This window comes from Balaenoptera physalus (assembly GCF_965194825.1).
Source record: "Balaenoptera physalus genome assembly, chromosome: X".
NCBI lineage: Eukaryota > Metazoa > Chordata > Mammalia > Artiodactyla > Balaenopteridae > Balaenoptera > Balaenoptera physalus.
This window is the reverse complement of record NC_138903.1, coordinates 129,681,607-129,695,180: the sequence shown is the minus strand read 5'-3', so window position 1 is coordinate 129,695,180 and position 13,574 is coordinate 129,681,607. Positions and strand designations below refer to the sequence as shown.

The following is a 13,574-nucleotide window of genomic DNA, read 5'->3' as shown; positions in this document are numbered from 1 at the left end:
AAGGTGCACTCTGGGCAGAGACCCTCAGAGTCCTGCTTATTCTGCCTGCGCCTAAATACGCTCAACATCTTCCAAATGGGGAGGGGTGAGTGGAGTTTGGTCTGGCTCACAATTTACTCAGCCTTGGGGTATACAGTTGAAGCAGCTTTGGTAACCACCCCCGAATTGTTGGTAGGATTTTAATGGGGAGTCTTCTTTGAAAGTGGCTGCTGGACACTTAAACTGATGGATCAGCTTTCCTAGGTGGTCAGACCCCAAAGCCTTAGATGAGGAATGGTCATAGGAACCATGGCGGCAAAAACACCGAGTGACGCTGAATTCCACACATCTCAGAATCCTCCTTGGAGGGGAAGGATGGCTCCTGTGGATATCCTAGCGGGATGTTACCAAGGAAACTAACTAGCCCTCCTCCCACAGTCTGGTGTCTGGTCCTTGCCCCACAGGAAGGTCGTGGCTGTCCGGGTGCCCAAGGGCACCCGTGCAGGTGCTCAGGCACGTTGCATCGTGTGGCGGCAGCTGAGACTCCCAGGCTGAGATGTGTCCTTGCATGAGGAGGAAGGGGCACATCCTCAGCCTGCTGAGACTACGGGCTTGATTGCAGAGGGAAGGGCAGGAGGTGCTCTGGAGGGAATAGGGGGAGCCCTCCCTGTTGACATTCACAAGAGCCTTGGAAAGTAAATGGGATCTTGTATTAGAAAGTACCCGTCACAGAGTAGTGACGAGAAGTAGTTGCAGATTCAAGGCACATTTGGCTTTGTCGGAAGCTCCTCCACCTAATGAACGGAATTTTTTTCAACGCAAAGTTATAGCAGCTGCTTTTTGTTGAGCACCTAGTACACAGAATTGCAGGGGAGAGACTCACTCCAAGTCCTGGCCCATATGTTGTCTTCCTCTGCTTCCTGGCAGCTGCCTGCAGGGAATCTGGGATCCTTTATGTAAACCTACAAATATTTTAAAATAAGATGGTGTTTAAATCACTGTTTTAAATACAAAGACAGAAGAAACTTCCCACTTAAATAAAAATAATACATTGGTGCGGAAAAATTGTGGATTGTGGGCAGTGCAGAAGGTGTCCTAGGGGTGGTACATCCAGAGGGACCCAGGAGGGGCCGAGATCCCTGGGAGCAGGGGGCAGGGATGCAGCCTAGGAGCCTGGAGCTGAGCTGCAAGCGAGAACCCCGTGAGGACCCTGCACTCCTCTCACCACTAGCCTCCTTCCGGGGACAAGCCTTCTGTCCCCTTCCCTTCCCCACGTGGTAGGGCCTGGCCAGGTGGAGAGCAGACTCGGGGATGGGGAACTGGCACCTGAGCCTCTCGGGAGAGGAGCCCACAGTGCCCAGGTGGGAACCACGGCTTATAGGTCAGGAGGACCCTTATCGTGTCTCCTGGGGAAAGCATTCTCACTTTGGGAACCATAGGTCCTGCCAGCCCTGTCAATAGGGCACCAGTAGCCACATGAGGCTGCTGTTGAGTACTGACACGTGGTTAGTGTGTCCCAGGGCCTGGACTTCTCTTCAACCTTAAAACACTTTAAAGTTAAATGTCAATAGCTAGATGTGCCTAATGGCTGCACAGCCCAGGTGTGGAACTACAGACCCTAAACTTGGGGGACAGGAAGCACAGCTTCCCGTGTGGGCCAGTGGGAGTGACGGCAAGTGGGGTCACTCTACCCTCTGGTTCAAGGACCACGTATCCCATCTAGTGGTAGAACAACGACGACAGATGTCGATTGTGTCTGATAACCTGGAGGATGACACCTCATCATCATGGGCTCTCATCTCCAAACGTACACCTCCTGTGTGCTTTGTCGAGGCCATTCCACTGCTCCAGAAGACCCGCAGCTTCGGGAAGGTGTGGGCTGACATTGTGGCTTTGCGTCTCACGGCCACGTGCCCTCCGAACCCCTCGCTTGCTGTACGAGTCCCGGGTGGTCCTGTGAAATATCCTGTGTCAGTCCATCCTGCCTTCTCTAAGCCCTCAGTTAGTGGCACCAGACGAGGCACCGTAAGAAGGAAAGTCAAACCCACATCTAGAATGTGTGATACGCATTGCAGTCAAGATGACCCTCTCCCCCTTCAAGGATGGAAGTGAGATGTTGTAATCTACTAACCATAAGTGGTCCATTGATTTCCTTTAGGAATGGTACAACATTGAGGATTCTGCCTTAGTCTCTGTGATAAACATAATATAGTACTCGTATATCTATCTATCTACATATATATCTAACTACCATATAGAGACGAAACCACAACAAGATGGGTAGGACGATCAGACTCATGGTATAGTCAAGACCCATATCTTTGGGTGGGCAACAGAGAAACGGTAGGATAGTTGCCATTGCAGATATTCTCCCCCAGAAGCGAGGGGTCTGAGCCCCACACTGGGCACCTTAGCCTGGAGGTCATGCACCGTGACCGCATGCTCAGAGAACATTTGGCTTTTAAGGTGAGCGAGTCTTACTTTCACGAGAGCCAGACAGCGGTAGGAAGTAGAAACTCCCCTCTTAAAGTACGCACACCAAATCTCACCTGCTCCAAGACCCTGTGCAGAAGCAGTAATTTGAAAGAGTCTCCGTCAGGCCCACCTGCTCATCACAGATAGCCTCCTGCGGAGGAAGTAAGTGGCTGGAGCTGACCCTGGGGCATGGATACTGGTGGCAGCCATGTGGAGGCGCTCGTTGTAGCACAAGGACGCTCCTGCTGGCAAGTGCCATTTTGGAGGCCTCCCTCTAGCTTATTGGCAAGGGGACTCAGCCATGCCCACCAGCCTGTTGGCATCAGGACTGGGAAGCCTCAGGCCAAGCCGCTAGGTGAGCATGGGCACAGCTCCACCACCAGCAGGCCAGCTGCTTTAGGACCCTCTGAGCCCCAGCCTACCAGGACCTGGCCTGCCACCAGAGCGCCCAGGAGGTTGCTCCAGCCACCTGTGTGGGCGAACAAGCCCCGGGACCCTCCGCCCTGCAGCCAGCTGTCCAGACCCTGCCCCATCCACCAGCAGGCCGACACCAACTTCAGCAACCCCAGGGCTCGGCAGCCAGAGACCCTGGGCCCAGGTCTGCCTACCAGCCGGCTGGCACCTCTTCCAGCACGCCAGGCTCTGTAACCAGAGACCCCAGGAAACAGCTCCATCCACCAGTGGTCTGACACTAGCCCCAGGATCGGGCTGTACGCACCAGGGAGCAGGAACCAGCCCCAGGACCACTGTAGCCCTGCAGCCTGCCATGTCAGATCTAAGCCCACCCCCCAGCAGGCCAGCAGCAGACCTGGGACCCCCTAGGCCCTGGATTTCCAGACCAGCAGGCCAACACCTGCTTCAGGGCACCCTGGACCCCGCCACCAGCTATGTCACGAAAGAGCCCCAGCCAACAGCAGGCTGACACTAGATTTGAGAACCCTTGGCCCTGTAACTCCCCATCCCAGAACACTGCTCCACCCACCAGTGGGCCAGCACCAGGCCTGGGACCAGCCAGGTCTCAGCAGCCAGACACCTCCTGCCCCAGCCCCAGCCACCAGTGATCAGCAGCCTCTGCACAAGGCAAGGCCCGGCAACCAAGCAGACCAGGGGCCAGCCATGCCTACCAGGCTGCCCACGCCAGTCAGCCTGCCACAGCAGAAGGGACCACGCGGTCCCCATAGGGGGGCAACACGAGAGCATAGAGCTCTGGTGACAAAAGGGCAGTGGACTGCTGGGATGCATAGGTCGTCTCCTTCAAGACACCACTCCTCCTAGACCAAGAGATATAACCAGCCTGCCAAATACAGAAGAGTAAAAAGAGAGAATTAGGGAAAATGGGGGTGGGGGGAGAGAGCAATATGGTCCAAATGAAGGAATAAGATAAAACCCCAGAAGAAGGACCAAGTGAAATGGAGAAAGCAATCTACACAATAAAGAGTGCAAGGTAATGATCATAAAGATGCTGAGAGAATTTGGGAGAAGAATGGATGAACACAGCGAGACGCTTAACAAAGTGTTAGAAAATATAACAAAGAGCCATACAGAGCTGAAGAATACAAGAGCTGAAATGAAAAATACACTAGAAGGTACCAAGAGCATATTAGATGATGCCGAGGAACACGTCACCCAACTGGAAGGCAGAGTATTGGAAATCACTCAAGCTGAACAGATAAAAGAAAAAAGAATTTTAAAAAAATGAGGACAGTTTAAGAGACCTCTGAGACAACATCCAACACACTAACGGTTGCATTATAGGGGTCCCAGAAGGAGAAGAGAGAGAGAAAGGGTCAGAGAACATAATGGAACATGAAATAGCTGAAAATTTGCCTATCCTGGGAAAGGAAACAGACATCCAGGTCCAGGAAGCAGCCAGAGTCCCAAGCAGGATCAACCCACAGAGGACCACATCCAGACCCACTGTAATTCAAATGTCCAAAATTAAAGATAAAGAGGGAATATTAAAGCATCAAGGGAAAAGCAATAAGTTACTGACAAGGGAAATTCCATTAGGCCATCAGCTGCCTTCTCAGCAGAAATGCTGCAGGCCAAAGGGAGTGGCACCATATTTCAAAAATGCTGAAAGGAAAAAACCTACATCCAAGAATGCTCTACCCCGAAAGCCTATTGTTCACATGTGAAGGAGTGATCAAAAGTTCTGCAGAAAAGCACAACTAAAGGAGTGCAGCACCATGAAACCAGCTTTTCAAGAAATTTTAAAGGGACTTCTCGAAGCTGTAAAGAAAAGACCACAGTTGGAAATATGAAAATTACGAGGGAAAATGTCATTGTTCAAACAAATGTACAGTAAACGTAGAGGAAGCGTGCAGGAAGGGCACATGACAGAAGTAGTAAAATCATCTGTATCCCCAAAAAGTAGATGAGGGATATGCAAAGCAAAAGGATATATGATATCCAAACCGTTAAGCATGGGGGAGGAAGTACAAGGCAGTGTTGTGAAAAATGCATTTGAATTTAAGAAATCAGCAACTTAAAATAACCATATGTACAGAAACTATATATATATATACACACACACACACCCCATACGTACATACACATATATAAACATACAGCATATATATATACGCTTGTGTATGTATGCATACATACATCCACACATATTTAAACATACAGTAATGTGAAATGTTAGAAGCATTCTTGTGAGGGACAAGTCCTAGAAATATTTTATCACCTCTAATTTTCGAAGCTGCACTGCAATAGGAAGCCAGAGCTATGGATCTCAAAATAAAGAAGAAATACGTAAACGGAAAAGAACTAGTATTTCGTGTTACCACATGATCAACTATCTCGCAAATTCAAAGGAAGGTGCCCATGGAATACTCAAATGAATAAGGGACTTCAGAAAAATAGAGGATGGAAGGTCACCACCTCCAAATCAAGAGCCTTGCCGTGCAAGAGCAATGACTATTTAGAACATGTATTAGAAAATGCCTCATTTTAAAACGGCAATAAATTTTAAAAGTTACCTAAGAAGACGCCTAACAAATATGTAGACAAGGTCTTTATGGAGACATTATACAAGTTTACTGGAAGACTCAGGTTCAAGGGTTCCTAAATAAAAAAGCAGCATAGCATACCCAATGATGGGAAACGGTATATGGCGACCATGTCGATCCTCCTTGTTTATAGATTTACAGAATTAGTGCTATAACTTTATCTGCCAAGATGACAGTCAGTTTTGAGCTTCTGTCTTCTGTTCCCATGATAAATCCTAGAAAACTATAGGAGGGAGAATGAAAGAAACTATATCTATCTATATGTAGATATAGAATATATCTATATAGATATAGATATATAGATAGAAAACAGATATATAGATATAGACGGAAATAAAATGTATCTCCCACCTTGGCTCCTGAGGGGAGCCAAAGTGAGGAGCAGCGGGAGGACTGCGGGGCTCCTGGGACCCAGATCACGGTTGGAAGGTGGGTTGTCCCTGCCTTCAGCCCTGGGAGGCCCTAGGGCGGCATGAGCACACGTCCGGACTTCAACATCCGGGTCCCACAGAGATTGGGGACTTGTGGTGAGGGGTGGCGCCTCAGGTGGGCAGATGAGAAGCCTAGGGCCTAGCAGGACAGAAACGGAGGACCCTGAGGGAAGACTGACGGGACCCTGGACCCCAGAACAAAGTCGGCCCTGGAAGGCCAAAGTGTGAGATGAGCTCTTGCAGCACTTCCTGACATCCTGGACTCAGAAAGGCTGGGGAGGGTGTGTAAGGGGCGGGGTCTCAGAGAGGCTGGGGAGGGGGCATAAGGGGTGGGGTCTCAGAGAGGCTGGGGAGGGGGCATAAGGGGTGGGGTCTCAGAGAGGCTGGGGAGGGGGCATAAGGGGTGGGGTCTCAGGCGGGCACAGGAGAGAATCCCAGGTCCTGTGAGGAGTCAAGATGAGGGCCCTGAGGGAGGACTGAGGGGAAGCTAGGCCCCAGAACAGAGTGGGCCCTGGGAGGCCACAGGGCGGGATGAGCACGTGCAGCACTTCCTGACATCCGGGTCTCAGAGACGCTGGGGAGGGGATGTAAGGGGCGGGGTCTCAGAGAGGCTGGGGAGGGGGTGTAAGGGCCGAGGTGTCTGGTGGGCACGGGAGAGAATCCCAGGTCCTGCGAGGAGTCAAGGTGAGGGCCCTGAGGGAGCACTGAGGACGCTGGGGAGGGGGTGTAAGGGGCGGGGTCTCAGAGAGGCTGGGGAGAGGGCATAAGGGGTGGGGTCTCAGGCGGGCACAGGAGAGAATCCCAGGTCCTGTGAGGAGTCAAGGTGAAGGCCCTGAGGGAGGACTGAGGGGAAGCTAGGCCCCAGAACAGAGTGGGCCCTGGGAGGCCACAGGGCGGGATGAGCTCGGGCAGCACTTCCTGACATCCGGGTCTCAGAGACGCTGGGGAGGGGGTGTAAGGGGCGGGGTCTCAGAGAGGCTGGGGAGGGGGTGTAAGGGGCGGGGTCTCAGAGAGGCTGGGGAGAGGGCGTAAGGGGTGGGGTCTCAGGCGGGCACAGGAGAGAATCCCAATTCCTGCCTGGAGTCAAGGTGAGGGCCCTGAGGGAGGACTGAGGGGAAGCTAGGCCCCAGAACAGAGTGGGCCCTGGGAGGCCATAGGGCGGGATGAGCACGTGCAGCACCTCCTGACATCCGGGTCTCAGAGACGCTGGGGAGGGGGTGTAAGGGGTGGGGTCTCAGGCGGGCACAGGAGAGAATCCCAGGTCCTGTGAGGAGTCAAGGTGAGGGCCCTGAGGGAGGACTGAGGGGAAGCTAGGCCCCAGAACAGAGTGAGCCCTGGGAGGCCATAGGGCGGGATGAGCACGTGCAGCACCTCCTGACATCCGGGTCTCAGAGACGCTGGGGAGGGGGTGTAAGGGGTGGGGTCTCAGGCGGGCACAGGAGAGAATCCCAGGTCCTGCGAGGAGTCAAGGTGAGGGCCCTGAGGGAGGACTGAGGGGAACATGGACCCCAGAACAGAGTGGGGCCTGGGAGGCCACAGGGCGGGATGAGCACGTGCAGCACTTCCTGACATCCGGGTCTCAGAGACGCTGGGGAGGGGGTGTAAGGGGCGGGGACTCAGAGAGGCTGGGGTGGGGGTGTAAGGGACGAGGTGTCTGGTGGGCACGGGAGAGAATCCCAGGTCCCGCGAGGAGTCAAGGTGAGAGCACTGAGGGAAGACTGAGGGGAACCTGGACCCCAGAACAGACTTGGCCGTTGGAGGCCATAGGGTGGGATGAGCACGTGCAGCACCTCATGACATCCGGGTCTCAGAGACGCAGGGGAGGGTGTGTAAGGGGCGTGGTCTCAGAGAGGCTGGGGAGGGGGTGTAAGGGGCGGGGTCTCAGAGAGGCTGGGGAGAGGGCGTAAGGGGTGGGGTCTCAGAGAGGCTGGGGAGGGTGTGTAAGGGGCGGGGACTCAGAGAGGTTGGGTAGGGGGCATAAGGGGTGGGGTCTCCGGCCGGCACAGGAGAGAATCCCAGGTCCTGCTAGGAGTCAAGGTGAGGGGCCTGAGGGAGGCCTGAGGGGAACATGGACCTCAGAACAGAGTGGGGCCTCGGAGGCCACAGGGCGGGATGAGTACGTGCAGCACTTCCTGACATCCGGGTCTCAGAGTCGCTGGGGAGGGGGCATAAGTGGTGGGGTCTCAGAGACGCTGGGGAGGGGGTGTAAGGGGCGTGGTCTCAGAGAGGCTGGGGAGGGGGTGTAAGGGGTGGGGTCTCAGTCGGGCACAGGAGAGAATCACAGGTCCTGGGAGGAGTCAAGGTGAGGGCCCTGAAGGAGGACTGAGGGGAACATGGACCCCAGAACAGAGTGGGCCCTGGGAGGCCATAGGGCGGGATGAGCACAGGCAGCACTTCCTCACATCCGGGTCTCAGAGAGACTGGGGTCCTGGGATCAGAGGCGGGGCCTCCGCTGGGGGGAGGGGAGAATCCCAGGTCCTACAGTGAGTCAAGGTGAGGGCCCTGAGGGAGGGCTGAGGGGATACTGGACCCGAGAACGTGGGTGGAGTGTGGTGTGTCCTGGAGAAATCCTTCCCTGCCCTCCGCTGTGGAAGCCCTGTGGCGTGATGAGCAGGTGGCAGCCTATCCTGACTTCCTCACCCGGGTCCCACAGAGACTGGGCACCTGGTATGAGTGGCGGGGTCACAGGGGGGCAGCGGGGAGAGTCACGTGAGCCCACAGTGAGAGTGAGCACCCTGAGGGAGCGCTTAGGGGATCCCACTGAACCCCGCCCCTGCTGCCAGGCCTGGGAGGCCCTGGGTGGGAAGAGCACACGAGGTGTGTCCCAACTTCTGCATCCGGGACTTAGAGAGAATGGGGAGCTGGTGTGAGCAGCGACGTCTCTGGATGAAGACGGACCAGCCCAGGACCTGCAGGGACATTAGTTGGAGACCCTGAGGGAGGGTTGGCACTTGGACTCCAGAACCCTGGGGCCTCTCTCCGCCCCTGCTGTGCCCCTGGGGCCTGGGCTTTTGGCTCCAGGTGCCGCCCCCGAAGGGCAGCCTTGCAGGTTGGACCCGGTGAGGGTCTGGGTTGAGGGATCAGGAGGCTCAGGCCCGGGGGTGTGGGGAGGGCCTGGGTCTGAGGCGCCCCAGGATGAGCCAGGGAGGGAAAGGCCCGATCCGCCCTCGTGGAGAGCTGTAGGTCCCCAACTCCCTGAGAGCAGTGACCCCAGGGGCCCGGTTGTCCCCTGTCCCCTGCGGGAGCCCGAGCAGGGAGGCCAGGGTGACGCGCCTTCCTGCTGCCCCGTGCTTGGGGGCTGCTGAGCGGCTCAGGCTTCAGGGGGAATCGGTCAGCAGGGCCAGGCTCCACGGGAATAGGGCCGAGGGTCCTGGGCCCGGACTGAGAACGCAGCCTTCCAGAACAGAGGGGGCCCTGCGTAGGGGCAGGGCAGCATGCTGGGGAGGGGGGACCCGGCGTGGGAGGATGGCATTGGGGCATCTAGGGAGCACATCTGCTCAGCAGCGGGAGGAGCCCCGGAGCCGCCAGGAGTCAAGGTGAAGACCCTGAGGGAGGGGTGAGGGGACCACACCCTCACCACAAAGAGGGGGCCCACAGGAATCCCTCCTGCCAGCCCTGGAAACCCCCGTGGGGCCCGCACGCCACCCTCCTCATCCAGACGGCTGGTCTCGGCCAGGGGGCCTTGCTCCATGGGACTGGCCTCAGGCCCTGGCAGTGGGCATCGTGAGCACTGGGGAGACCCCTCCTCACAGAGTACTTGGAGCCCAGCCGGCCCTGCCCCTTTTGTCACCCCTGGGTGTCCCAGAATAGGTGGGTACATGGACTGCCCCTCACTTCCTCTTCTGGTGTCTTATGGAGGTGAGGCCTTGGCTGAAGGAGATGGGTCACAGTCAGCAGAGGGAGCTGTCCCAGGCCCTGCAGGGTGTCAAGGTGGAGACTGAGCCGACCGCCCATCGTCCCAGCACAGATGGACCCCATGGCGTTTGGTTGTCCCTTGTGAGCCCTGTTAGCCCCTGGGCACCATGGCCAGATGTGGAGGTCCTCCCTTCCTTCTTTTCAGTGCAGGGAATGTGTCTTGAGAATTTTGCCTCAGGACAGCAGACAGAGGGCCCAGGCCCTGCCAGGGGGAAGGGGAGGCCCTGCCCTGAGTGAGCACACAGGGGGCCACCCACGCCAGGACAGTGGGAACCTCACAGAGTCCGGCCCACCCCTCCTGCCAGCACCGAGGGGCCCAGGGCTGTGCCACAATCTACACCCGAGGTGCGCCCTCCATTCCTCTTACAGGGGCTCCAGGAACCGGGAGGCGAAGGCCCAGGTCTGAGGCACGTGTCCTCAGGCCACAGAGCAGAGGAGGCCCAGGCAGTGCCAGGAGTCAAGGTGAGGTGCGCGCCCTGAGTGTGCACCCAGGGGCTCCCCCTCCCAGAACACAGGGGACCCCACAAGGCCCAAGTCACCGCACCTCCCCACACCCCTCTCAGCCCCGGTCGGTACCTGGGGCTGCGCTGGCTGCACCCTGAGGGGCCACGTCGCTTCCTTCTTCAGGTTGGCAGGGGACAGGCCGCCCAGGAGGAGCGCCCCTGTGAGGCCCGAGGGCACCCCTCCAGACGAGCCCTGTAAGTGGACTTTGTCAGAGCTGCCCAGGGTGCGTTTCTCCGCTGAGGCCACTCACACCCCCTCTCTCCCACAGGCCCGTGGTCCCCACCTGTCACCCCTACCCAGACTCCCGTCGGCGGCCCGACCCCAGTCATCAGGCCCCTGGTCGAGATGAGTGAGCTGCGCCAGCCTGAGGCAGACCTTCAGGACCCAGTCCAGGCCCAGGGCCCGGTGGAGGCGCAGCAGTTCGGGGCTGAGGGGGAGGAGGCCGCATCCCCCTCGTCGTCCTCCTCCTCCTCCTCTTACCCTGTCCTGTTCCAGGTCACCCTGGAGGAGGGGACTGATGCTGGGGAACCCAGTCCCCCCCAGAGCCCCTCCCCTACTGCCATGGCCGCCCCTCCTTGGAGCCAATCTGAAGACGATGACTCCAGCAGCCAAGACGAGGAGGGGCCGAGCACCTGGCATGAGCAGGAAGATGCGGATCCCTTGCACCTAGACCCACTACCACTGAAGGTGGCTGACCTGGTGGCGTTCCTGCTCCTCAAGTATCGCACCAAGGAGCTGACCTCCAAGGCGGAGATGCTGAATATGGTCCTCCGTGACCATCGGGACCACTTCCCCGTGGTCTTCAGCCGAGCCTCCAAGTGCATGCAGCTGGTGTTTGGCGTGGACGTGAAGGAGGTGGACCCCCACAAGCGCACCTATGTCCTGGTCCCCACCCTGGGCCTCACCTGTGATGCAGTGCTGAGCGATGGGCAGAGGCCCAAGGCCGGCCTCCTGGTGATGCTCCTGGCCACGATCCCCCTGGAGGGCGACCACGCCCCTGAGGAGGAGGTCTGGGAATTGCTCAGCATCATGGGGGTGTATGCAGGGAAGCAGCACTGCATCTATGGGGAGCCCAGGGAGCTCCTCACCAAAGTGTGGGTGCAGGAGGGCTACCTGGAGTACCGGCAGGTGCCCCACAGCGACCCCGCCCGCTACGAGTTCCTGTGGGGTCCCCGGGCCTACGCAGAGACCAGCAAGTGGCAGGTCCTGGAGTATCTGCTCAGGGTCAATGGATGGGATCCCAGGTCCTTCCCATCCCTGTGTGCAGAGGGTGTGAGCGATGAGGAAGAGGGGGCCTGAGCCAGAGCAGCAGCCAGGCTCCTTCCAGGCCCACGTCCAGCAGCTTCTCCCGTGGGGCAGGAAGGGAGGCTGATCCTTCGCTCGGAGTTTGAAGAGGGAGCGGTCACCCTTCTAAGTAGTGAGGGCCCGGGGATGTCGGGGGAACCCGGTGTGCAGCATCTTTGGGTTCCTGTTGTGTATGATGACATGGAATTTCATCTCTGTTTTCTTTAGGAATTTGTCAAATATTGTTCCATTTAAAAGAAGGCTTAATAAGGTTCAGTGTCTAAGTTTGTGAATGACATTGATCACACATGTATTGTTCATGGACAAAAGTTGTCCTAGTTTGTAAAACAAATTGTAAGTCTCCCGTTTTATTTTGTGATCCTAAACAAGATAACATTTCATTGGAATAGTAATTTTCTTGGAAATCAGAAAGAACTTAAGAATAAAATTGATGGGGTCCAGAAATACAGAAGTTGGGAATTCCTTGGCGGTCCAGTGGTTAGGACTCAGCACTTTCCCAGCTGGGGTCCCTGGTTTGATCCCTGGTTGGGGAACTAAGATCCCAAAAGCCGCATGGTGCGGCGAAAAAAAAAAAGAAAGAAAAGGAAATAGAAAAATAAACGCAAAAGTTAATTTTAAATCTTTTAACTTCTTCTGTCATTGTATAAAACGAAAATATCTATATTTAGTTGGATTTGCATGGGCTTTTTACGAAAGTAGGAGATAACTGGTCTGAGTCAATAAGCCCCCTGCTCACTGGTTCATTTATTCCGCACACCTCCACGGAGCCTCTGCTCTCCGGAAGGGCCTGTGTTAGTACGGGAACGCTAGGAAAAGCAGGACACACCCACACCTAGGGGGATGGTCTAGGAGCCGCAGTCACATGAGGAAGGTGGTGAGACGTCCCCCAAGTCCCACAGAACAAGTCAACATGGGACGAGGCGGTGGGGCTCCATGAGCGAGCCCTGGAGTGTAAGTGCCCTGAGCCAGGGCAGTTTGGGCCTTAGGGAAGCGGGGCTTCCTTCTGTGGGAGGTGATGGTGACGGAGCTGGGTGGTGGCAGCAGCCAGACCTGCAGAGGGTGTGTCTTGGGTTTGGGGGGAAAGTCTGAAATGCGACATTGCTGTGAGGTGTCCTTCTGGATAACGGATAAACCCGAGAGAAATCTCATACTCGGGCAGGAAGGAAGGGGTCCTGGCTCTTGTCACATTGCTGTTGACCATAGTGAAGAAGTAGGTGTTATATATGCAACATCTGGAGAAATGCGGTCACGCTCCCTTGACGTGATGCCCAGAAGTCCGTGGACAGGCCCTCTTTTCCCTGTTCGGGGGGGAACCAGAACCCAAGGTGTTAATTAGCTTTAATCATTATCGTGACTGTAATTTGGCAATTGTAATCAAGGACTCGATGTCTGGTGGGGCTGAAATGAAGCAAAGGAATGGTTTGGATGGAAGAGCATCTGGGAGGGATGCAAAGCCTTGTTCCTTGATTCTATTTCCTGGAGCTTCATGTTGTATCCCGCTGGGAACACTCCTCCTCACCCGAATTTAACACATCCTCTAATTGGGAAAATTTCCTTAGTTTTATTTATGAAACGTCTTGTTTGGCTGATTAGCTTTTCCACATCCTATTGAGCTGCATATTCTCTGACATGACCAGGACAAGAAACCGCCCAACCAAAGGCCAGAGGAGAGAGGGGAAGGCTCTGTGATCCAAACAATATGAGAAATAACTGCCAATCATCAACGTTCCAACAGACGCCAGGTCCTGTGAGCTGCTTCACGAAGCTCACGCGCATCCCTGCAGCCCCTACAAGACACGGCTCGTCACACCCACTCGCTTCACAGGTGAAGAACCTGAGGCCACGGGGCTTGGGAATCTTCCCAGGGTCACGTGCTGCTAAGTGACGGGGTGGGGACCAGAGCCCTGGTCTGAATTCCTCTCGAGCCCACGCTGTGCCCACAAATCCC

At 56.0% G+C, this 13,574-nt stretch overlaps 1 protein-coding gene across 1 annotated transcript; it reads left to right on the top strand.

Moving 5' to 3' along the window:
- Positions 1 to 1,722: 1,722 nt before the first annotated feature.
- Positions 1,723 to 11,620, top strand: LOC309652191 (melanoma-associated antigen 8-like; the record flags this gene model as incomplete). The annotated part of the gene is made up of 4 exons (XM_082445713.1): positions 1,723 to 1,914; positions 10,187 to 10,284; positions 10,381 to 10,481; positions 10,590 to 11,620. The coding sequence occupies 4 exons, from the start codon at positions 1,723 to 1,725 to the stop codon at positions 11,618 to 11,620; spliced, it is 1,422 nt and encodes a 473-aa protein (XP_082301839.1).
- Between the last annotated feature and the right edge of the window lie 1,954 nt (positions 11,621 to 13,574).